The sequence below is a fragment of the Callorhinus ursinus genome, unplaced genomic scaffold (assembly GCF_003265705.2).
Source record: "Callorhinus ursinus isolate GAN/ISIS: 27379988/994484 unplaced genomic scaffold, GSC_fseal_2.0 scaffold4, whole genome shotgun sequence".
NCBI classification, from domain to species: domain Eukaryota; kingdom Metazoa; phylum Chordata; class Mammalia; order Carnivora; family Otariidae; genus Callorhinus; species Callorhinus ursinus.
The window spans coordinates 92,601,833-92,627,472 of record NW_027397066.1 but is presented as its reverse complement, the minus strand read 5'-3'; the positions used below and the strand labels follow the sequence as shown (position 1 = coordinate 92,627,472).

Sequence of the window (25,640 nt, the reverse complement as noted above, 5' to 3'; positions counted from 1 at the left end):
ACTGGGTAATATTCCATGTTGTGTGTGTGTGTGTACACTGTATCTTCTTTATCCATTCATCTAAGGATGGACAGTTGGGTTGTTTCCATATCTTGGCTGTTGAAAATAATGCTGCAGTAGACATGGGGGTGTATATATCTTTTCAAATTAGTGTTTTCCTTTTCTTTGGGTAAATACCCAGTAGTGGAATTACTGTATCATATGGTAGTTCTATTTTGAATTTTTTGAGGAACCTCCATACTGTTTTCCATACTGGCTACACCAACTTGCATTCTCACCAACAGTGCATAGGGTTCTTTTTCTCCACATCCTTGTCAACACTTGTTATTTCTTGTCTTCTTTTATTTTATCCATTCTGACAGGTGTAAAGTGGTATCTCATTGTGGTTTCAATTTGCATTTCCCTGATGATGAGTGATGTTGAACATTTTTTCATGTGTCTGTTGATCATCAGTATGTCTTTGGAAAAATGTCTATTCAGGGGTGCCTGGATGGCTCAGTCAGTAAAGCGGCCGACTCTTGATTTCAGCTCAGGTCATGATCATAGGGTTCTGATGTCAAGACGCATCAGGCTCCATGCTCAGCAGGGCGTCTGCTTGAGGATTCTATCATTCTCCCTCTGCTTCTCCCTCTGCTTCTCCCCCTGCTCGCATGCTCACTCTCTCTAAGATAAATAAATAAATTTAAAAGAAAAAAAAGAAAAATGTCTATTCATATCCTTTGCCCACTTTAATGGAGTTACTTGTGGTTTTTTGGTGTTGAGTTGTAGTTCTTTATGTATTTTGGATATTAACCCCTTATCTGCTATATCATTTGCAAATACCTTCTTCCAATCTGTACATTGCCTTTTTCTTTTGTTGGTGGTTTCCTTTGCTGTTCAAAAGCTTTTCATTTTGGTGTAGTCCCAGTAGTTTTTAATTTTGTTTTTGTTTCTCTTATCAGAAGAGACATGTGTAGAAAAATGTTTCTAGGGGAGCCTGGGTGGCTCAGTCATTAAGCATCTGCCTTCGGCTCAGGTCATGATCCCAGGGTTCTGGGATCGAGCCCTGTGCAGGGAGCCTGCTTCAACCTCTCCCTCACCCCCTGCTTGTGTTCCCTCTCTCACTGTCTTTCTCTCTGTCAAATAAATAAATAAAATCTTAAAAAAGAAAAATGTTTCTATGGCAAATGTCAAAGAAATTACTGCCTATGTTGTTTTTTAGGAGTTTTATGATTTTAGGTTTCACATTTAGGTCTTTAATCCATTTTAAGTTAATTTTTGTTTATGGTGTAAGAAAGTGGTCCAGTTTTATTCTTTTGCATGTAGCTGTCTGGTTTTTCCAACACCAGTTATTTAAGAGATTTTCTGCATTGTATATTCTTGCCTCCTTTGTTACAGATTAATTGACCATATAAGTGTGGACTTATTTCTGTACTCTCTTATTCTCTTTCATTGATTTATATGTCTGTTTTTATGCCAGTCTTTTACTCTTTAATGAGGTTTTAGCTTTTCTGTCAATGTTGCTTGATTGACTTGTTAGAATTATAATCTAACACTATAGAAGAATATCATTGGCTCACCTACTGCTCTACTACCTTCCCAAGTGATCTCCAGAGTTTATTTCCAACAAATAAGTCTGTCCAGAAGGTACATTATCATAAAATAGGAAACCATAGCATTGTCAGATAAAAACTTTAAGCTTATATACTTCCCATGTAGTAGTATTCATTCATTTATTCAGCAAATATTTATTATTGCTTTTTATATTTTCAGGAATATACCTATTACTAACACTGCTGAAAAAAGAAATTCTTTTTTTAATTTTTTTATTTTTTAAGATTTTATTTATGTATTTGACAGAGAGACACAGCAAGAGAGGGAACACAAACAGGGGGAGTGGGAGAGGGAGAAGCAGGCTTCCTGCAGAGCAGGGAGCCCAAAGCGGGGCTCGATCCCAGGACCCTGGGATCATGATCTGAGCCGAAGGCAGACACTTAACAACTGAACCACCTGGGTGCACCTGAGAAAAGAAATTCTAAAACTCAGCTAAAATCTGCCATAACATGAGTTTACCAGAACTGAACTCTTATCACATACCAATAGATCAGAATACGGCTAAATACCTTCATTACCCTGAATGTTAACATATTAATTCCTGAGTGTAGTAAATATAAAGGACGTTATAGTCACATGGTCAGATAAATAAACCATGAACTTCAGTCTCTGGAGTAGGAATGTAAAGTTGAACACAAACAACTAGTTCTGAGTATTTGTCCTGACTCTACCAATCAGTAATCATGTTACCTCTAGGTCTTGGTGGTCTCATCTGTAAAATGAGAATACTAAATCCCTTCTTGGCTGTAAAGTACTCTGAAACCTTAAGTGCTATGTAAATATAATCTAGTGATTGGTGGGGGGCGGGGGTGAATCCTTAGCTAAGGGGGAAAAGAAAAAGAGAAGAATTGCAAGTTCATCAACCTTAAGAAAGTGTGAGTCTCTTAAGCTTTGAAATCTTTATTTTTTGAGACTAAAATCATTAAAAATTTTTTATTATGGAAAAGGAAATAAAATTATGTTGGTTTTTTTTTTTCAAGGCAAGTTGGTACTCTTTTTTGTACAGATAGCTACTGGTTTTTAGAGCCTAGGTGATGACTGTAATACATTTTTTTACTTAATCAGCTCTTTTTCCCCCCCTCAGTTATCAAAAAATCCAGTTCTCTGGAGAACAAGAACTTTCAAAGGCTTCCATTAGTAAGTAGAACCCGAGTTCCACTTATTACCTTGCCACCTGCTGAAAGGTCACCTGATTTAGATGCTTGTTCATACGTGATCAACTGTGACAGGCAAGAATCTTCTGGTTCCCGCCACATATTCAATTTGTGTGAAGAATCAGGAGTTCTTTCTTTTAACTGTGGGCTTGACCAAAGTGAAACTTCCTTCTGTAAAGAATCTAGAGAAGTGACTCCAAGGGACGTTTTACTTCTCAATAATGTATCTACTCAAAGCAAGTGGCTGAAATATCAGAACATACCCCATTGCAATTTGACTACTTCAAACAGAGTCAGTAAGAAAGTAACAGATGGCATCTCTGCTGAAGTTATTTCTGGGACACATTTTACTGACACAGGTGAAAGACAGAATGATGCTGTAAATAAAAGCTCTTTAGACTCTATGCATTTGCAAATGTTAAAAGGCATGCTCCATCAACAGCAGCAGGATTTTAGCAGTCAAGATTTGGTTCCCAGAAAGAAAGCACTCTCTTTGAATATAAAGCAGACTTCCAAGACTGAAAAACTTCAAAACTTGTTAAGAGAGTCTGCCTGCTACATCTATAGTGTAACAGGAGATTTACAGGTGAGGAAGTGTACCAATGTATCTTGGTGCATTTTTTCCAATAGTTACTGTCTGAATTTTAACAGAAGAATTACCAAAATCATATAGGAGCAATGATTTTACTCTTGGAGCGGATGGCTTTTTTTTTTTCCTCTTTTTTGAGTTTTCCAGAACTCTAGGTACAGTCATATCTTCTTTGACTTAAAATCTTTCCTAGTAGTGTGAGCATTAAATGAAATTATATATTTGAAAGTGTCTGGTGCAGTATCTGGCACATAATAAGTACTTAATAAATTATAGCTCCAACTGTTTCTACTTCCACTACTACTATTACTGTGATTGTTCTCATTTTTCACTATCAGTTCAGTTTTGCCAATCAGATCATTGTTAAGGTAAAGTTACATCTTATTATGCATTGGTTGTGCACAATTATTGTAGTTGTAACCAGAAATTGAAACACATAATGTTGTTCTTTATGTATATATATATATATTTTTTTTTTTTAAAGATTTTATTTATTTGACAGAGAGAGACACAGCTAGAGAGGGAACACAAGCAGGGGGAGTGGGAGAGGGAGAAGCAGGCTTCTGCAGAGCAGGGAGCCTGATGTGGGGCTTGAGCCCAGGATCCTGGGATCATGACCTGAGCCAAAGGCAGACCCTTAACCACTGAGCCACCCAGGCACCCCCATAATCTTGTTCTTATCAGCTAAGTTTTTCCTAGCAAAAACTAAAAACTTATTAAGGGACAGACAAAAAACATTTAGTTTTATTTAGATGATTAAAAGTGCTATGCAATTCACAATGCTTGAATTGTGTAAGACTGTTGAATCACAGACCTGTACCTCTGAAACAAATAATAATACATTATATGTTAAAAAAAGAAAAAAGAAGAAGAAGAGAGCAGGAAGGGAAAAATGAAGGGGGGGGGAATCAAAGGGGGGGAAGAACCATGAGAGACTATGGACTCAGAGAAACAAACAGGGTTCTAGAGGGGAGGGAGGTGGGGGGATGGGTTAGCCTGGTGATGGGTTTTAAAGAGGGCACATACTGAATGGAGCACTGGGTGTTATATGCAAACAATGAATCATGGAACACTACATCAAAAACTAATGATGTATGGTGATTAACATAACATAATAAAAAAATGCACATGCCTCTCAAAAAAAAATGCTATGCATAGCCATTCTTGCTATATTCACTGTCTCATTTAAAATTAGCTAATGATTTTCAAGAGTTCTGAAAATTAAAAGAAAAATGTGTTTGTTAAACATATCTATAGAAAATAGTTTACTCATTAGTAAACAGTATTTTTCTGGAGTTGTTATAATAGCTTGAATTATTCCATTTCAGGAGATAAATGGCTCTGAGCTATGCTTTCCAAGTGGGCAGAAAATAAAATCTGCTTGTCTTCCCCAAAGGCAGATTCACATACCAGCTGTTTTTCAGTCTCCTGCTCATTATAAGCAGATTTTTACATCTTGTCTCATAGGTATGACTGTTATCCTTCTATTTTATTATGATTAATTGCTGCTTAATGTAAGTAGTAGAGCTGCAAGAAAGCATATCATCTTGTACTGTGACTTTTCATATTAAATTCTCTACTTGAGATTTGTTATTTTCCATATGTTTCCTCCAGTTTTCAACAGTAACTTATATTCTAATTTCAGGTCAAATTGAGTTTCATAATTGGGAAATGACAGTATTACCTTTTTCAAGTTATAATTTTTCATTTTTTTAAACTAGAAGTGTTACAAATGGTTTTGTTAAGAAATTTTAAACATGATGCATGATTAGTTTTGATAGTTCTTTTTGTTGTACTAGGACAAAACTTGCCTTTAAGAAAGTGGATATTAGCATTACGTTATAGATTACTCTGTTAAAAGGCTTTTTTAAAATTTAGCTAACAATACACATGATACAAACAATTATTTTGTATTTAATTTTCATCTGTACTTATCTTTTTTTTTTGTAGAACATCTAAATATATTGCTGTTTGGGTTGGCACAGAGGTTGCACAAAGCTCTTTCAAAAGTTGACATATCATTTTACACATCATTAAAGGGAGAGAAACTGAAAAATGTAGAAAGTAATGTGCCATCCTGCCATCATCATCAACCTGCAAAACTTGCAATGGTTAAAAAGGAAGGTCCAAATAAGGTATTATTCCCTTCCTTGCCTGTTGCCCCACCAAATACTTGTAAAAAGTTTAGGTACCTGCTGCTTTATGACAAGCTTAGTTAAAGATCAAGTCTTGATTAGGAGCCACTTGAGGTGTTAGTAACTAACATATGGTAAACTCCCAGGAAATTTTTATTGAAAGATTATCTGTGTTCTAGGATGCAAAAGTATGAGATAAGATCATCCTTCAAGGGGCGTCTGGGTGGCTCAGTCGGTTAAGCGGCTGCCTTTGGCTCAGGTCATGATCCCAAAGTCCTGGGATTGAGCCCCGCATTGGGCTCCCTGCTCAGTGGGGAGCCTTCTTCTCCCTCTCCCACTCCCCCTACTTGTGTTCCCTCTCTGACTGTCTCTCTCTCTGTCAAATAAATAAATAAAATCTTTAAAAAAAAAAAAGATCATCCTTCAGATTGCTTATGAACTTATTACATAGTGGTGGATGGAGAAAGAAACATAAAAGGAAATTTTGTATAATAGTATAATTGATACAGTAGGAGGGACATGCCCAAGTTACAGTTAGAGCACTGAGAAAAGATTATGTCCCAACCTGAGGTCTTAGAGAATGCAGAGATGAGCCTGAAAGAAGTGAAAGTTGAAGTAGTCTATTATGTAATCTCCAGTATGAGTAACAGATAAGGCCTTAGGAATATAAAAGCATAATGATTTAATTTACATTGCTGATAATGTATTATTATGGAAGAAGTCAAGTCAGTAAAATGTTTATGTATTTCATATATAAATTTAGATATAAATTCAGTTGTCAAAAGCAAGAATTCTTTAATATAACCATAGAATTATAAAATATATAACCATATATAAATATGGTTTATATAAGAAATAATAGAACCATCAAGTCTTTTTTTTAAGATAATTTGATGACATTGTTGTCATGTGTACAGTATGCTGTGTGTAAAGGTTAGGTTATGGAGTAGAAAACACATCATTATCTGAGTTTTATTTATTTATTTTTTATTAATTTTTTTATTGTTATGTTAATCACCATATATTACATCATTAGTTTTTGGTGCAGTGTTCCATGATTCATTGTTTGTTCATAACACCCAGTGCTCCATGCAGAACGTGTCCTCCTCAATACCCATCACCAGGATAACCCATCCCCCTCCCCCCCTCCCCTCTAGAACCCTCAGTTTGTTTTTCAGAGTCCATCGTCTCTCATGGTTCGTCTCCCCCTCTGACATACTCCCCTTTTCTTCCTCTCCTGTTATCTTCTTCTTTTTCTTTTTTCTTAAAATATGTTGCGTTATTTCTTTCAGAAGTACAGATCTGTGATTCAACAGTCTTGCACAATTCACAGCGCTCACCGTAGCACATACCCTCCCCAATGTCTATCACCCATCCACCCCATCCCTCCCACCCCCAACCACTCCAGTAACACTCAGTTTGTTTCCTGAGATTAAGAATTCCTCATATCAGTGAGGTCATGTGATACATGTCTTTCTCTGATTGACTTATTTCACTCAGCATAACACCCTCCAGTTCCATCCACGTCGTTGCAAATGGCAAGATCTCATTCCTTTTGATGGCTGCATAATATTCCATTGTGTATATATACCACGTCTTCTTTATCCATTCATCTGTCGATGGGCATCTTGGCTCTTTCCACAGTTTGGCTATTGTGGACTATTTTTTTTTTAAAACAGTATACATGTGTATATTTTCATGTGCATGTGCGCACACTTATGTGAAGACAAAAAAGGCCAAAAAGAAATACACAAGATATTTCTTGTAGTTGTTTCTGGGTAGCTTTCTGGTTTTCTATAGTGAACATTTTAAATTGGGAAAGCAATAAATTTTATTTTTCAAATAAGCTTATATTCTCAGGACAATGTAATTTTTTGATAAGGAGAAAATAAATGGAAAAGTAGGTGGTTTTAAATTTTAATGTGTTTAAATTAATATTAATAAAAAGATTAACTTGTATAATGAATAATTTATTGGAGTACGTTAATGCCAAACACAAGTCTTAACAAACAATACAAAAACAGTAAAATATAAAATTTCTCTTACTAAATTGTAACATTTTTTCCTCTTAGGGTCGTCTCTTTTATACCTGTGATGGACCCAAAGTTGACCGATGTAAATTTTTCAAGTGGCTTGAAGAAATGACCCCAGAATATTTAACACAAGAAGCCTCTCTACCTAGCATGGTTTTAAGTGATATAAAGAGTATTGGCCTATACTTAAGAAGTCAAAAGATTCCCCTCTTTGAGGAATGCCAACTTTTGGTGAGGTATGTTTCTTGGTACCAAATAATGCCTGTAATTATATCAGAAAATAATAATCTTCCATGATTGTCATCGTTAGTTTGTTTATTTATTTTAGAGAGAAGTGAGAGAGCGAGTTGGCGGTGGAGCAGAGGCGATGGGGGGTGGAGAATCTCAAGCAGACTGTCCACTGAGCATGGAGCTCAATGTTGGGGCTCACTCCCATGACCCTGAGATCAGGACCTGAGCTGAAATGAAGAGTCAGATGCTTAACTAACTGAGCTACCAGGGGGCCCTGATTATCATTAGTTTTAAAAGAGATTGAGAGAGAAAAAATATCTAAAACCTCAGTTTTTCTAACTGTAAAATGGGAATAATTTTCTAAAGCTGTATTTGGCCCCCTCTGAACATCAAGCAGTGTCAGCAATATGAAGGTGACTGGCAGGCATGCTATTTTTCTAATCATTTTTTTTTTTATTTTTTTTAAGATTTATTTATTTATTTACTTGACAGAGACAGCGAGAGCAGGAACACAAGCAGGGGAAGTGGGAGAGGGAGAAGCAGGCTTCCTGCTGAGCAGGGAGCCCAATGCGGGGCTCGATCCCAGGACCCCAAGACCATGACCCAAGCCGAAGGCAGATGCTTAAGGACTGAGCCACCCAGGTGCCCCCAGAATACTACATTTTGGAAACATGTCTTATAAAAGTGGGATTATCCAAAATGTAGCTATAATGAACATTTGCATGGTAATTTAATAACATCTATGGGGAGTTTATACATGCTCTGCACTTCTAAGCACTTTGCATGTATTATTTAATCATCATAATAACCTAGAAAATATGGAAATAAGGATAATTTGTTATAGTTATTAAAACTGAGATATACTCTCTCTTTTATATACTTCTTGGATACTTTTCCTATCTCAATCTCTTTTAAAACTAATGATAAATCTGTGATGGTTGCTATTTTCTTCCTTTGACACTTTTTTATTTTGTGTACATGTATGAAAGTACATAAACATACACTCACCCTGGTTCTTTCCTTTTAATATTGTATTTTAAAGATGAAAAAGATTTGTACCTTCAAACTTCCACTTATAAAGTAAGTCCTGGGATTATAATGTACAGTATGGTAACTGTAGTTAATAATACTGTATTATATATTTAACAGTTGCTAAGAGAGTAGATCTTAATAGTGCTCCTCTTGGGCACCTGGGTGACTCAATCAGTTAAGCGTCCAGCTCTTCAGTTTGGCTCAGGTCCTGATCTCAGGGTCATGAGATCGAGCCCCACATTTGGCTCTGTGCTCAGCGGTAAGTCTGCTTGAGATTCTCTCTGCCCCTCCCCCACCAAATACATAAATAAATAAAAAAAAATGCTCATCACAAGGAGAACAATTTGTAACTGTGGTGATGGATGTTAACTAGACTTACTGTGGTGATCATTTCATAATATATACATATATCGAACCATTTTATTGTACACCTGAAACTACTATAGTGTTGTATGACATCTCAGTAAAAAATTTGTACCTTAATACTTAAATTCATTTTTATTTTTTACTCATTTTTCAGAAAAGGATTTGATTTTCAAAGAAAGCAGTATGGCAAACTAAAGAGGTTTACTACTGTAAATCCTGAATTTTATAGTGAACCTAAAAGCAAACTTTATCTTAAGCTGAGTCGGAAGGAAAGTTCTTCAACATACGGCAAAAGTAAGTTGATTGATCATTTTGGTAACTGAGTCTTGCCTTGTATCTCAGTTACATAACAGCTCTGTAAATTCTTTATATTAAAGAGGTTTTATAAAATATAGTTTAATAGTAGCATATATCGTGAATTATTGTATAATAAATTGGACCATTTCCAAAAAGGATATTTTAAAATTTTACTTTTTAAAAAAACTTTACTAAAGGATCCCCAAATCTATTTAATTTTGTTTAAAAAATTGTACTAGCTTCTCAGCATTATATAAATAACTATATTAATTCAGTTGTACTCTGACCTAATACCAAAAATAAACTGAAAATGCAATGATTTTATTGATATTTCTGTCATTGCACAATTTGACAACAATGGACCACAAGTTTTGTATATTTGGAAGTAAAATCCTTTAAAAGAATTTTTTCTAAGGTGTTTAGATGTGCTAAATTGGGTTAATCATTATCTTTGGTTTCATGGCCTACTCCTATCATTCGTCCTCATGTAGCTTGCCTTAATTATTTAATTATTTTAAATAATGTAAGTGTCTGTGAATCTATAAACCAAAGCAAAATCAAGTACCTTTATAGCTACCTCCGTTTAATATAGAGTAACCCCAATAACCCATCTGGCTGTCTCTCCTAAAGTAATTATCATGTTCATCCCTGTGTTCATCAGCATCTTGCTTCTCTTTGTTTATAGATTTATATAAATGAATTCCTAAAGAGCATACACTTGACTATTGAACAACATAGGTTTGAACTGTGCAGGTCTACTTATACATGATTTTTTTTAATAAATTCAGTACAGTACTATAAATATATTTTCTCTTACGATTTTCTTAATAATATTTTTTTCTATCTTTATTATAAGAATATAATATATAATTCATATAATACACAAAATTTGTGTTAATCAACTGTTTATGCTATCTGTAAGGTTTCTGGCCAGTAGTCTATTAGTAGTTAAGTTTGGGGGAGTCAAAAGTTATATGCAGATTTTTGACTGTGGGAGTTCACCCCTAACCTCCATATTGTTCAGGAGTCAGTTGTATTTTAAATTTCTGAATGAAGGAAGCATTATGTTGATTTGTTGATTGCATTCTAGCACAAACTTCATGTTGCAGACCAATAACAAAACTATTTAAGATAGGCTACTTTGAATAGCACTAATCTAAATCCATAAATTTTAGGTTAGTATGGATTTATTTCCTGTCCTTGAACATAACTACCTTTTAAAAGATGCCTATAAACTTGTCCAAAGTAATTTAATTACATTTATTTCATGTTTCCCTTTTAGCATCTTCTGGATTTTTCTCTCATTAATATATTTCATCAAAAATTTTGAATGTAGGACTTTGAATGGTAAACCTCCTAAGCCTTGAATACTTGAGAATATTTTTATTGTACATTCATATTTGAATGATAGTTCTACATTTAGAATTCTAGGTTTTAAGTTCTTTTCATTTAATACTTTGGACCTACAGAAGCAGCAATTTTATATGTTTTAAGTAAATATTAATATACTTGGTTATGTTTTTGCTGTTGAAAAATGTGATGGCATTATGATTCTTACTCTTTTACATGTTATTTGCTCTTTCTGGTTGGAAGCTTTAGAATATTAATTTTTCTCTGACTTTTAGTCTTATGTTTCCCCGTAATGTATCTAAATATGAGTTTTTCCTTTTTCTCCTCTTGGGCACACTGTTGGCCTTTTAAATCTAAAGTCCTCTATCTCCAAATTCATCCAGTATAAGCATTATATATATATAGCTTTTTGTATGTCATTTATATCTCTATAGGGTGTTTTTTTTTTTTTAAATACTGAAGTCAGGGCACCTGGGTGGCTCAGTCGGTTAATAAGTGTCTGCCTTCGGCTCAGGTCATGGTCCCAAGGTCCTGGGATCGAGTCCCACTGGATCCTGCTCAGCGGGGAGCCTGCCTCTCCTTCTCCCTCTGCCTGTCTTCCCCTGCTTGTGCTCTCTCTCTCTCAAATAAATAAATAAAAATCTTAAAAAAAATTCTAAAGTCTTTTATCTTTTCTATTTTTTAAATTCTGGGAAGTTGATTTCCAGTATTTCTTCAAATAATCTTCACTTTATTTTTATTTCTCTCTCTAGGACTTTTATTATTCCAATATTAGCATCTTTGACTCTCAACATTTCTTTTATATTGTTGGGGCTTTTGTCTCTTCTTCTTTCCGGGAAATATCCTCAATATGGTCTTCTAAATTGCTTAGTTATTCCTCAGATGTATACATTCTGCTATTTATCCCATCAGTTATAACTTTATTTCAACTATGATATTTTTCAACCTAATATTTTTGTTCATTTCTTTTTCCTTATTTTCTTGGTCTTTTTTGCATTGCTACTATCATCTCTTATCTCTTATAAAAAAAATCTCTTTTCAGGCTAAATTTAAATTATTTGTCCGTCTGTTCTGATATTTCCTTTTCTGTAGGACTCTGTAATCCAGTATGTTTTTCTTTGAAGTCTTTGTTCTTTTTAAATGTCTCATTATTTTGGCCTGTAAACTAATTTTCCCCTGGTGGTATCAGCTGCTGTTTCTGGCAATAAAATGGGTGAAGGTGGACCCTAGTCTGATTAGCCCCAATGAGGTCAGAGAGTTGGGTTCAGTCCCAGATCTTCCATTTACTGGCCTTGTATCTATGGATAATTTATTTAACTTCTTTGGGCCTCAGTCTTCCTTCATCAGTAAGATGGTGATAATAATAGCACCTGTCTGACATTTAAAATGTCTGTTGACCCAGAATATAATATAGGTTACTCTGTGGGGTTTTTTGTTGTTACTGTTGTTTCTTTTTTTACTTTTTTTTTTATTATGTTATGTCAATCACCATACATTACATCATTAGTTTTTGATGTAGTGTTCCATGATTCATTGTTTGTGCATAACACCCAGTGCTCCATTCAATACGTGCCCTCTTTACTACCCATCACCAGGCTAACCCGTCCCCTCACCCCTCTCCCGTCTAGAACCCTCAGTTTGTTTCTCAGAGTCCATAGTGTTGTTATTGTTTTTTAAGATTTTATGTTTTTTAAGTCATCTCAGCACCCAACGTGGGGTTCAAACATACAACCCTGAGATCAAGAGTCACATGCTCCACCAAGCCAGCCAGGTGCCCCAGGCTTATTGTGTTTTATTAAAAAAAAAAAAAAAAAAAAAAATCCCGTAGATAAATGACCTGCCAATAGATTCTGATCTATTTGTCTATCTCTGATGGCAGTAGTTATGTGGGTTGCTGCCCTGTTTCTCTATCTTGAAGTCCTCCTGGCAGTCTTTGTTTTAGCCAAAGACTAAATTAGCCTCAAAACAAATCCTGGAGTCAACTGCTCCAAGAGTGATAGGATTAATCCATCATCCATTAATTAATGTCCCAGCTGACTTTCGATACTCAAAATTCCTCTTTGTCCTCTTTGTGGTGAAGTTGGGGTTATCCTGGGAATCTGCTGGGAAAACTCTTCCTCTCTCCCCCAATCCCAGAATTCCTTTCTATCATCTATAAAGGATTAGGAGTTTCCTAGATTTGTAAGATTTTTATCATCATCCTTTCCAGTTCTCTTTGTGGCTTCTGTAAGTATCTCACTGCTCTGAGGTAGGCATGCCTTTCCCTTTCCCACCGGCTGTTTTCTAACGTTGTATTGGATTTGTATTTTAAATTTTTCCTGCCGTATCAGTGGGATATAGAGAGAAAGGAAAGGTGGACAATTTTTTTCTGTCAACTATGTTGAATTGGAGATCTTTTTAAAAATTGTGGTGATGGTTAGATTAAATAAATATTAGCAAATAAGGAATAAATTGTTTATATGTTACCTCGGTTGGCTTTTTTTTTTTTCTTTTTGAGAGAGAAAGAGAGAACAGGGGAGGGGCAGAGGGAGAGTGACAATCTTAAGCAGGCTCCAAGCTCAGCCCAGAGCCCCAGGTGGGGCTCGATCTCATGACCCTGAGATCATGGCCTGAACTGAAATCCAGAGTCAGATGCTCAACTGCCTTGAGCCCCCAGGTGCCCGGCAAATATTTTAAAAAATAAATATAAAATATAATATAAATCAGGTTTTTCTAAAGCATATTTTCTAAAACAATAGTTCTGTGGGGGTATTGATAAAAGTCAATGTAAAAAAAATAGATTCTGTGGCTAAATAAATTTGGAAAATGCTGTGTTAAGCAAATAACCTTAATCTAAGATTTTTCAGAACCTGAAATATGCTGATATGCATGGACTTTCCAAGATGGGAATGTAGTCAGTAAATGATCTTTTCTGATGCAGTTGAGACTCGTGATTTGTCAGTTTATTTTCAAACTTGGTTTAAGTTAAGGATTATAATAAATAATGCATATGAACATTTAACTTAAAATATTTGAATATATTTTTATTTAATGATTTTTTGATGAAGAATTAAGGCTTTTGCTTAGACTATGGGTTTTTTGATTGGTGATCTTTTTTATCTTGTATAAACCATACCCACAAATACACCATCCATAAAGATTTACCATTCTGGGGCACCTGGGTGGCTCAGTTGTTAAGCATCTGCCTTCGGCTTGGGTCATGATCCCAGGGTCCTGGGGTCGAGCCCCACATCGGGCTCCCTACTCAGCGGAGAGCCTGCTTCTCCCTCCCCCAACCCCCATGCTTGTGTTCCTGCTCTCGCTAACTCTCTCTCTATCAAGTAAATAAATAAAATCTTTAAAAAAAAAAAAAAAGATTTACCATTCTGAATTCTTAAACATGGAGCAAGAACTTGTAATGCAATCTAAGTGGAGAGTGATTTAAATTTTTTCAATCTCTTTTCTAATCTTTTACATATATCTCATCTATACTTGAGTCAAAAGCAGTTTTTTTGTGTTTTGTGGCTAAAATTTTTAAAGCAAATCTTAAGTCTTTCTAAATTATTTAATTTTCTTAAAGCAACAATTATTTTTCTTCATACTCATAATGATTCAAATAATACCTGATTAAGTTATAATATTATAACTAATCCAATTGGTATAAATAAGTTTTAGAACAAATACAATTGACTCTTTGTATCAACTCAACTGGTAGTATTGTGGAAAATAGCTTACTAGCTATGAGTACTCAATATGCTGTGGAGATAGCATGTTATACAGAAAGAACATTAATTAATCTAGAGCATCAGTTAAGTAGAAGTCTGTTAAGAGAACTTGTATTCTATCCACAGATTGCCAACTTTATTTGCTCATGAAAACCATTATATGGCAGAGCATCTTTTTAGACTAATGTTCTACCTTGGGAAAGTCTGATATAGCTATAAAGTTGTTTTATAAGAAAGATGAGTTAGATGTTATGTTGCTTTATTTACATTATTTTTTAATATAATCATAAAATAACTTTAAAAACATAAAAGTAATTGCATTAAAACATGAAAATGTTACTTATTCAGGTCTTAGTTTGGGTGGAATCTGGTAGATAATAACTAATCTTGGTTTTTGAGAAATAATATATGACTAAGCATGTAAGAAATCCAAAGTAGTTTTGAATTGAGCATAGTTCTGAGTTCTTTAAAAAATGTTTGTCTTGGGTGCCTGGGTGGCTCAGATGGTTAAGCTTCTGCCTTCGGCTCAGGTCATGATCCCAGGTCCTGGGATCGAGTCCCGCATCCGGCTCCCTGCTCAGCAGGGAGTCTGCTTCTCCCTCTGCCTCTCTCTCTCTGTCTCTTATGAATAAATAAATAAAATCTTTAAAAAAAAATGTTTGTCTTGGGGCGCCTGGGTGGCTCAGTCGTTAAGCGTCTGCCTTCGGCTCAGGTCATGGTCCCAGGGGCCTGGGATCGAGCCCCGCATCGGGCTCCCTGCTCCGCAGAAGCCTGCTTCTCCCTCTCCCACTCCCCCTGCTTGTGTTCCCTCTCTCACTATGTCTCTCTCTGTCAAAAAATAAATAAAATCTTTAAAAAAAAAAAGTTTGTCTTTTCAGATGATCTTTGGGTGGTTTCAAAAACCCTGGACTTTGAATTGGATACTTTTATTGCATGTAGTGCTTTCTTTGGACCATCATCTATCAATGAGGTGGAGCTACTACCTTTGAAAGGTTATTTCCCCTCTAACTGGCCCACTAATGGTAAGTGTTATCATGCCCATATTAATTTATATTAAAAGAAGAACGATAGACATAAGATGCATTGTGAGCAAGGTTGCTAACTTTGTGTGGGATTATTTGATTAAGGCCAACAAAAAGCCAACCACCTTGGGGTGCCTGGGTGGTTCAGTTGGCTGTGTCTGACTCCTGATTTCAGCTCAGGCCATGTTCTTAGAGTTGTGAGGGTGGGGCTCTGCGCTGGGCTTGGTGCTTGCTTGATTCTCTCTCTCCCTCTCCCTTTGTTCCTCCCCTCGGCCCCCCTCCCTGGCTCACGCACACGCTCTCAAAAAAAAAAAAAAAATCCATCTCTGTTTCCTGAAAATATGTGTAAAAGTTGAATATATAAATATTTCTGCAGTTCAAGTTTCAGAGGGCTAACAATATAATAAAATCTTGAACCCTCACTTAAGTATTTGTTATAAAGTTGATTTGTTTTTTAAGATCCATCCATTTATTGGGGAGCCTGGGTGGCTCAGTTGGTTAAGCATCTGCCTTTGGCTCAGGTCATGATTCCAGGGTCCTGGGATTGAGCCCCACATCGGGCTCCCTGCTCAGCGGGAGGCTTGCTTCTCCCTCTCCCACTCCCCCTGCTTGTGTTCCCTCTCTCGCTGTCTCTCTCTCTGTCAAATAAATAAAATCTTAAGAAAAAAAGGATCCATCCATTTATTATTTGAGAGAGAGAGAGAGAGAGAGGTGGGGGGGCATAGGAAGAGAGAGAGAGAATCTCAAGCAGACTCCACACTGAGCACGGAGCCCAATGCGGGGCTCGATCTCATGACCCCGAGACCACAACCCTCAGCCGAAAGCAAGAGTTGGACACTTAACCAACTGTGCCACCCAAGCTCCCCTAAAATTGATTTTTATATAACTGATTTTTTAAAATATAAACATTAAAAGTATAAATAAGAATTTTCTTAAATCATTTCTTACATTAAGTTCTGATTCTCTTGGTTTTTTAATTTTTTTGGTTTATTATTCTAATAGGGTACATTTAGTAAACACATCATTTATTTTTACATTGAGAAGGTCTTGTAGATTTTGCAGGGATTTTGCCAGCAGTGGAACAGGAAGGTATGATTTTTATTTTGAGAAAGTTTTAATAAGATAGTAGGCTACCATCCTTATTATTTTTTAATAAAGGAAGTTTTAGTAGCCTGAATCCCTATCCAGTTCTAAGAATCTATAGATTTCTCTAACATCTTGATCTCTGGAATAATTCCTGATGGTTGAATTTGGTCTGTAATTAGAGACACAACATTTAATGATTCTTTTCAAGTATTTTTTTAATTTTTTTTTAAGATTTTCTTTATTTGTGAGAGAGAGAGAGAGCAAGCACAAGCAGAGAGAGAAGCAGGCTCCCTGCTAAGCAAGGAGCCCGATGTGGGGCTTGATCCCAGGACCCTGGGATCATGACCTGAGCCGAAGGCAGATGCTTAATCAACTGAGCCACACAGGCGTCCCCATTTCAAGTATTCCATATACATTTTTAACTCTTGATTTTTTTCTTCAAGAACTGAAAAAGGTAGTCAACTAGCTTGAGTCCAGTAAAAGTCTAATTACCTAAACATTTGTTACTTAATATGTCACTTTCATATGCATATTTTCATATTTGTTGCAGTTCTTTCCCCCATATCAGCATTCTAACTTTATGTTTTCCATATTTTCCTATAAAATAGTTGAACAAATAAAATAAAATATTCAGAAATTACACAAATAACTACTGTACAGCACAAGATGGTATGCTTATTAGTTGGAACTGTCAAGCAGTGTCACCGTGCACTAACTCAGAACAGTTGTTCTTGCTCATTAGCTGACGTATAGAAGTCTAAATTTTATTTAAGTTATGCAATTTATGGATACCCATTATGAAAAGTATGAATAAGCAGTTAGTATTGTAGTTTAATGGATAAAAGGACCTCTATATATACTTAAGAGTTTATTTTATGTCATGTGATTAATTCAGTAGCAGAGCTCTGAGTTATATGAACATTTGGGGAGGGGCGGAAGGCAGAGGGAGAGAGAATCCTAAGCAAGCTCCACCCCCAGCACAGAGCCCAATACAGGGCTCGATCCCATAACCCTGAGATCACAACTGGAGCTGAAATCAAGTCAGATGTTTAACCAACTGAGACACCCAACTGAACATTTTTAATAGTTTTTTTATGATCCATTTTTTTATATTAAATGTTCATTTTCTGCATTCTCTCTACAGTAGTGGTCCATGCATTGTTGGTTTGTAATGCTAGCACAGAGCTGACCACTTTGAAAAACATTCAGGACAACTTTAATCCAGCTACTCTACCTCTAACACAGTACTTGTTAACAATGTAAGTCATTATTTTACCTTTGGGTCATTGGTATTCCAAAATGTGACTAAATGTGAGTATGAAAATGAAATCAAAGTACATTACATAAATTTTTGCCAACAATATTTTTATTATCTTTCAGAGACCATGACATTACTGTTTGTCAGTAGTTAAAAATAAAAGGATGTTACTGCAAATTTTTTCCATTTGTCAAGGAATAATATTTTAAGGACTTTTGAGTGTTGCTTTTTTTATTCATTTGTATTCTTATGCCTCAAATTATTTAATATCTAAAAGAATCCTTTTACAGGTTGAATTCAGTAATGTATAATGATGCTAACTTTATTCTTGACATAACCTATAACTTACTTTTAATTTTTCAAATACCTTACCCCTTTTTAAAATATTGGAAGTGGGCGCCTGGGTGGCTCAGATGGTTAAGCGTCTGCCTTCGGCTCAGGTCATGATCCCAGGGTCCTGGGATCGAGTCCCACATCGGGCTCCCTGCTCCTTGGGAGCCTGCTTCTCCCTCTGCTTCCCTCTCTCTCTCTCTCTCTCTCTCCCCGCCTCTGTCTCTCATGAATAAATAAATAAATAAAATCTTTAAAAAAATAAATAAAATATTGGAAGTGATATTCTATTAAATTCACTAAAATGGTAGAAAAAGTATAGTTTCTAATTTGGAATTTTATAGAAGTTCTAGATAAAAAAAATCCTGATTCCATTATATTATCAATCTTTGTTATTTAATCTTTGAAATGAATTCATTCTTTATAGAATTTCTTTATAGAAGTTAAGCCAATTTATTTATTGCAGTATTACCTGAAATAGAGGCTATATTAATTATCTAAGTCAGCCTTATATAGTGGAACATGGGCTTTAAAGTCAGTACACCACGTATTATCTGTGTGCTTTTTGGGAAAAAATTTAATATTTCTGTATCTCTATTTGGGGTAATTACTTCCTAATGTTTTTAAGATTACATCAAATAATATGTAAAATGCTCAGCATAGTACTTGCACATAGTTGATGGTCAACGAATGTTAGTTCTCTTCTCTTTCCCCCTCCTTCAGATTGGGGCATATATGCATTTAGGCCTTTAAAAAAATGTTCTCTGGGATGCGTATGAAGTGAAGGTTAAGCTATGAATAGGTTTATTTACCTATTTCAAAAACCGCTCATTTTTCTTTGATTTTTTTTTTTTGCTGCCTTTATACTAGGTCTTCATCGACTATAGTTAGCAACAAGAGAGTCAATAAGAGAAGATTTATCCCACCAGCTTTCTCAAATATCAACACAAAATTTGAACTTCTCAGCCTAGAAGCAACGTTGCAGTTAGCTAGTGAATTAATTCAGGCACACAAGTTAAATAAGGATCAAGCTACAGCTTTAATTCAGATAGCTCAAATGATGGCATCCCATGGAAATGTTGAAGAAGTGAAGGAACTGCACATCCATACCCTCCCTATCACGATCATACATGGTAAGAAGAAAGATCATAGTTCTAGTAAATATCCTGTTATATAAGCTTTTGTAACTTAGCCTGCTTGTAATTTCCTAGTCAGACAAGATTCCAGAAAAACTCTACATAGATTATTTTGAATCTGAACCTACTTTAGTAAACTATTAGATGAGAGCAGAACTGACCACTTGAAAGGGAGAAATAGGCAGCATATCTGATGAATGAGTAGCATTATGCGCTCATTATTCACAGCATCCAGATGTGATCTAGGTAGTGTCCATGTGTTGCACTATCAGAGTGAACTTTAACTCTGAGCAGCAGAGCCTTTTATTAATTCCTAGTTTGCTTGCTCTTTCATCCTCCCCCAGCAGCTATTCCAAACCTTCATTCTCATAACCCCTCCTGGCCCCTGCCCCACTCTCTCTGAAACTGATCTTGCCTCTAAAACAGGAAATGGAGCTTATAACGAAAACTCCTCTCAATATCCTGTTGTCCTTCTCCAGTTTACCTAAGTTTGAATCTATTTTTTAACCTCGTTTTGTTCTGTCCCAGTAAGGGAGCTTTACTTTCCCCTCTTAGAGCTAATAATTCTGTCTGGATTCTGTCACCCCTTTAACTCATTTCCTCTCACAGACCTCCACTCCAGAGCTGTTTTGTGCTACTTTGAGGATTTACATCACATCCACCCTGTTGACCAAGCTAGACGTCTGGGAGTCATCCTTGATTACTCTTTCTCCCTAGATGAAGTGACTCTCTTAATCCTCCTTGTACTCTGTTTTTATCTTCCCTCATCAGATCAGTCACTGAGATGTTTCCCTTGTCGTGTCTGTCTACCTTTCTTTCATATCGGTTTTCTTCTCTCCAGATCACTTTTATCCCTCAATCCCAGCCTTCACCGTACCTTCATATAGCCTACTGGTGAGAGGGTGGGCTCTCAAGCTAGAATCCTGGGTTTATATCCTGGCTCTTTTATTTATTAGCTGTATGATCTTGGGCAGGTTACTTATCTTTTTAATTTCCTGCCTTATAACGTGGAGTTGATAATAGCATCTGTCTCTTAGGATTGGAAGATTAAATGAGTTAACTGGTTGGTAAAGGGCTTAGAACAGTGCCTGGCACATGGGAGGCACTCAGGAAAGTTAGCATGTATTAGAGTATTGTAACAGTATTGTAACAATTATTGTCACGCCACTTTCTAATTGATCCACCTTTAGTTTTACCTTTCTTAATATTTTCACTCAAGTAGTTTTTACAAAATACAGTCTGCCTAAGTCAGTTCTGTTGCTTAAAATCCTTCAGGGACTGTCCCTGGCCTCCAAGACAAAATTTAATCTTTTTAGCCATACCATGCAGAACTCTTATGGTTTATCCTCTTGCCTATCTCGTCAGCCTCGTCTCTTGCCTATTTGCTATAGGCTGTATAGAAGTAGGTAACATCTACATACTTTGTCATGCCTTTGCCTAGAATGACCCTTTCTTTAAGTGGTCTGGATATCTTATGCTGAAAGACTTAGTTCTGCTACCTCTTATTTTTAGGAAACATTCCCATCTCCACCAAAGCAGAAAGGAATGTTCTTTTTTTAATTAATACCATATCGGTGTTACTTACCATATTATTTTATCATTGTTCCTTTACTTTATCTGTTTTCCCAACTAGACTAGGGTCTCATTAAATGTGGAGATCTTTGGTTATCTACTTATCCTCTGTGCTTAGCACATAGTGGTCATTCAGTGAATGTTTTTTGAATAAATTAATTTAAACAGGAGAGAGGAAGGCAGATGGATGAAATGTTTCTTGTGCTTTCAGAAATTTATTTATGACACTGCCTTTATTTTTTCCCCTTCCTTCAAAATAATTAGGTGTTTTTGGAGCAGGAAAGAGTTACTTGCTGGCAGTGGTGATTTTGTTTTTTGTACAGCTATTTGAAAAGAGTGAAGTTCCTACAGTTGGAAATGCAAGACCATGGAAACTTCTCATTTCTTCTTCCACTAATGTAGCTGTGGACAGAGTACTTCTTGGGTACGTATGACTAGTGTATTTAAGTAGCTAATATTTTATTATTTTATTTTTAATTTTTTAAAAAGTTTTATTTATTTGATCTCTACCCCCAATGTAGGGCTTGAACTCAGGACCCCAAGATCAAGAGTCACATGCTCCTCCGACTGAGCCAACCCTAAGTAGTTAACATTTTAGGTTATTGTTGAGAGAGGCAATCCATCATGGGACCTGAGTGTCCACGCACATTTTTTCCATGCACAAAAATTCCAGGCCTTAGTCTCTGACTCAAGAGCCAACATCAATGAAACAGTAATAAACTAACTTTATTAGGTTGTAAGTAGGATAAAATCAAATACCAAACCTGACCATTTTGGCACAAAGATAAGATACTCACTAAAAATTAAGTTCAGTCATGTAGGACTAAAATGTATATTTTTGAGGGAGGCAATCTGCTCTGGGACCCTGAGCATCCCTGCTGGGATGCTAAGGATGCAAGGCCCTGACCACTATTACCCAAGACATTTCTCAGTGTTATGTTTGCAGCAAGCAACCTTGACTGACAAGGTAGTATCTCCCTCCAGGACAAAGAGCAGGTTTGCTTGCTGATTGTTATAAGAATAGTGGCTCTCCAAGTTCAGTGTTCTTTTCTGCAGCTCAACACATTGCATGTGCAGGCATCCATCTGGACCTTCCATGTCTTTCCACTGGACTTGGGGGCCAAGGGAAACCAGTGCACATTTGTGGATGCTTATGCTGTTTCCTGTGCCATGAATAAAATCCTTTGTCTCTGACTCAAGAACCTTGGAAGTAGGCTAAAATCACAGAACCAACTTATAGGTTATTCTCTTATATACCTGTCTGTATGAGCATATAATAGTAAAATAGCTGATCAGTTTAGTCAAATTAAGTTTTTGATTTTAATGAGAGGGATATAAAGAAGATAATCACAATCTGTCCTGCAGGTATAAAATTTTTGTGATTGTGTAAAATTTTATTAAAAATGCAAAGAAAGGGGCACCTGTGTGGCTCAGTCAATTAAGCAATTAAGTATCTGCCTCTTAGTTTCAGCTCAGGTCATGATCTCAGGGTCATGAGATCAAGCCCTCTTTGGGCTCCACCCTCATTGTGGAGTCTGCTTGTTGCTTTCCCTCTCCCTCTGCCCTTCGTACTCGCATGCCCTCTCTCTCTCTCTCTCTTTCTCTAAAATAAAATAAATACAATCTTTAAAAAATTTTTTTAAATGCAAAAAAAAGTACATATTTTACCAATATCTCAATGTTTAATGATCTGAATTTTGACATAAATGACAAAGTTTGATTAGGAGAAATAACTCATTATTTCAAAATGTGTAGGCTTTTTAAAGATTAGCTTTTATAATTATATAAATGAATGCTTAAGGTGGAAAATATGCAGACTATACAGATAATATATTTCTTTACAGATTTTTTATGCATATACACATGCTCATTTATTTTCCAAACTTAGCATTCAACATAATGTATTATTTATTTTGTGTCCTGTTTTTTTCACATAAAGATTAAGTATTGGAGCGCCTGGGTGGCGCAGTTGGTTGAAAGTCTGACTCTTGGTTTCAGCTCAGGTCATGATCTCAGTGTTGTGGGATCCAGCCCTGCATGGGGCTCTGCACTCAGTGTGGAGTCTGCTTCAGATTCTTTCTCCCTCTCCCTCTGCCCCTCCTCTGCTCTCACACTCTATCTCTCTCTAAAATAAATAAATAAAATCTTAAAAAAAAAGATTATGGTATCAAATCTTCTTAGAAAATATTTTTCTTAGCTCTGTCATATGCAGTGATCTGCTTATACTTTAATTAAGCTGTTTTTTTTTTAAGTTTTATTAATTAAGTAATCTCTACACCCAACATGGGGCTTGAACTCAGGACCCCGAGATCAGTAGTGCCACATTTCTCCCACTAAGACAGCCAGGCACTCCTAATTAAGCAATTTTGATCAGCAAACATTTTTCAGATTTTTGTCATTATAAATAATATTGTGATAAAAATCCTTAGATATAAATCTGTCTCCATTTCTGATTCTTTCCTTACGAAAAAGTCTTAGGCCTAGAATAAAAGATATAAACTTTTTTTTTAAGATTTATTTATTTATTTGAGAGAGTGAGAGAGAGCATGCGCACGTGTGTGGGGGGGGTGAGGGAGGGGCAGAGGGAGAGAACAAATCTTAAGTAGGCTGCACACTGAGTGAGGAATGAGGAGCCAGATGCGGGGCTCAATCCCATGACCCTGAGATCATGACCTGAGTCGAAATCAACAGTCAGTGCTTAACTGACTGAGCCACCCAGGCACCCCTAAACTTTTTTTTTTTTTTAAGTAAGCTCTGTGCCCAATGTGGGCTTGAACTCACAACAATCAAGAGTTGCATGCTTATTGACTAAGCCAGCCAGGCACTCCAAGATATAAATATTTTTTAAGTCCTAATATATTTTTCAAAATTGTCCTTCAGAAAGGATCGATCTGCCAGTGTACACCCTTCTAACTCTAAAACAGAGACTGAATATATTTTTTGATTCAAGACAATGAGGAGTTACTTGGGGGCTAAACAGGAAAAAGCTTTAGATTGCTCAACTTGAGATGAAAATATAACTGTAGGCTGTTAGAAAAGTTAGAAAAATCACAAAGTTAGAATGAAGAAGGAAGGTAAGTACTGAATACTAAAACATTTAGGAGAAATTCTTCAATGTTTAAGCCTCTGATAAGGACCTGAGAAATACAGATCTATAATTAGGATATACACCTCAACTTCATATAGGCTAGACTCACACACTTCTTCGCATTAAAATAACATTTAGCAGTGCCTTTCGACAATGTACTCTGACTGTAATGGACAGGATGGGACAAAGAGTTTCTTGAGAAGAAATGAAATGTACTTTTTTTTTTTTAAAGATTTTATTTATTTTAGAAAGAGAGCGCTCGAGGCAGGGGGACTAGCAGAGGGAGAGGGACAAGCAGACTTCACGCTAAGTGTGGAGCCTGAGGTGGGGCTCATCTCATGACCTTGAGATCATGACCTGAGCCCAAAGCAAGAGGACGCTTAACTGACTGAGCCACCCAGGTGCTCCAAAACATACTTTTTACCCTATTTTAGTGATATGATGAGGATACTGCACCCTCTATTATAAAAAAATTAACATAAAATTGCATTGAAAACATGTAATCTGTGTTTTGAGACTGAAAAGTAGCTGACTGTCTCCAAGATGAGGACTATGAAATACGCAGAAGTTGCAATCTATCCATGCATTGACATTAAACAAACTGCTTCAAAATTATTTAGGGAGACTATGTGTGGAAAGCTATAGTTTATTTAGTGTTTTAACTCTTTAAATTCCCATTTGAGGTGACAGATGTTGTAGAGGACTGGATATTCATTGAACTCTCTACTCTGTTTCTAGCCTAGAACCAGAGCTGTAAGATACATGAGAGGGAAAGGTAGATGAGAGTTGCTTCTTCACAAAGCCCTAATTGGGGGTGATGTATGTAGAAGAATGATCATAGCCTTTGAAGGTAGACAGACTTGGCTTAGGTTGAATCATGGCCGACTCTACTTATTAGCTCTGTGGCCTCAGCAAAATTCCTCGCTTTTGGAGTCCTCATCTCTAAGATTAGATACTACCCTGCAGAGCTGTAATGAGTATTAAGTGAGATAATGTATGTAAAAATAAGATATGCATTCCTAATAAATCCTGATGCTACGTATATGGTAGCTATTGTTTTCCATATTATTATGTCATTAGAGACAGTTTTATTTGTGATCAGTATTAACATCACTGTTTTATAAACATTTAATGAACCTTCAATATAATTTAAAAATTCTCTATAAAATGCATTATATAAAAAAGTCTTAGCTACATTGCATTTACTGAGTTTAGGCATATCAGATTGAATTCTATAACTATAAAATACACTGTTACATAAAATTAATTTTAATAACAAATATTAGGTAAACTTTGCTTTATAAATTCTTCTAAATAATCAGAATCTATTTTACCTTGTTTTCTTTAAAGGCTTCTCAGTCTTGGATTTGAAAAGTTCGTCAGAGTTGGGAGTGTCAGGAAGATTGCCAAGCCAATTTTGCCTTATAGGTAAGAACACTGAATTCCAAAAGTCAGAGTGCTCAAAGAAGTATAATAATTTTGGGGCACCTGGGTGGCTCAGTTGTTAAGCATCTGCCTTCAGCTCAGGTCATGATCCCAGGGTCCTAGGATCGAGCCCCGCGTCGGACTCCCTGCTCTGCGGGGGGCCTGCATCTCCCTCTCCCACTCCCCCTGCTTGTGTTCCTTCTCTTGCTGTCTCTCTGTCAAATAAATAAATAAAATCT

General features: G+C 36.1%; 1 protein-coding gene across 1 annotated transcript in view; it reads left to right on the top strand.

Annotated features, from left to right (window-relative positions):
* ZGRF1 (zinc finger GRF-type containing 1) overlaps window positions 1-25,640 on the top strand; it is an 89,660-nt gene that overhangs the window by 46,803 nt on the left and 17,217 nt on the right. Inside the window, exons 13-22 of the mRNA XM_073892161.1 lie at window positions 2,678-3,333; window positions 4,665-4,803; window positions 5,287-5,471; window positions 7,544-7,740; window positions 9,288-9,427; window positions 15,363-15,506; window positions 17,737-17,851; window positions 19,051-19,313; window positions 21,153-21,312; window positions 25,327-25,404. Coding sequence (XP_073748262.1) covers window positions 2,678-3,333; window positions 4,665-4,803; window positions 5,287-5,471; window positions 7,544-7,740; window positions 9,288-9,427; window positions 15,363-15,506; window positions 17,737-17,851; window positions 19,051-19,313; window positions 21,153-21,312; window positions 25,327-25,404 — 2,077 coding nt within the window. The remainder of the gene's footprint in view (window positions 1-2,677; window positions 3,334-4,664; window positions 4,804-5,286; window positions 5,472-7,543; window positions 7,741-9,287; window positions 9,428-15,362; window positions 15,507-17,736; window positions 17,852-19,050; window positions 19,314-21,152; window positions 21,313-25,326; window positions 25,405-25,640) is intronic.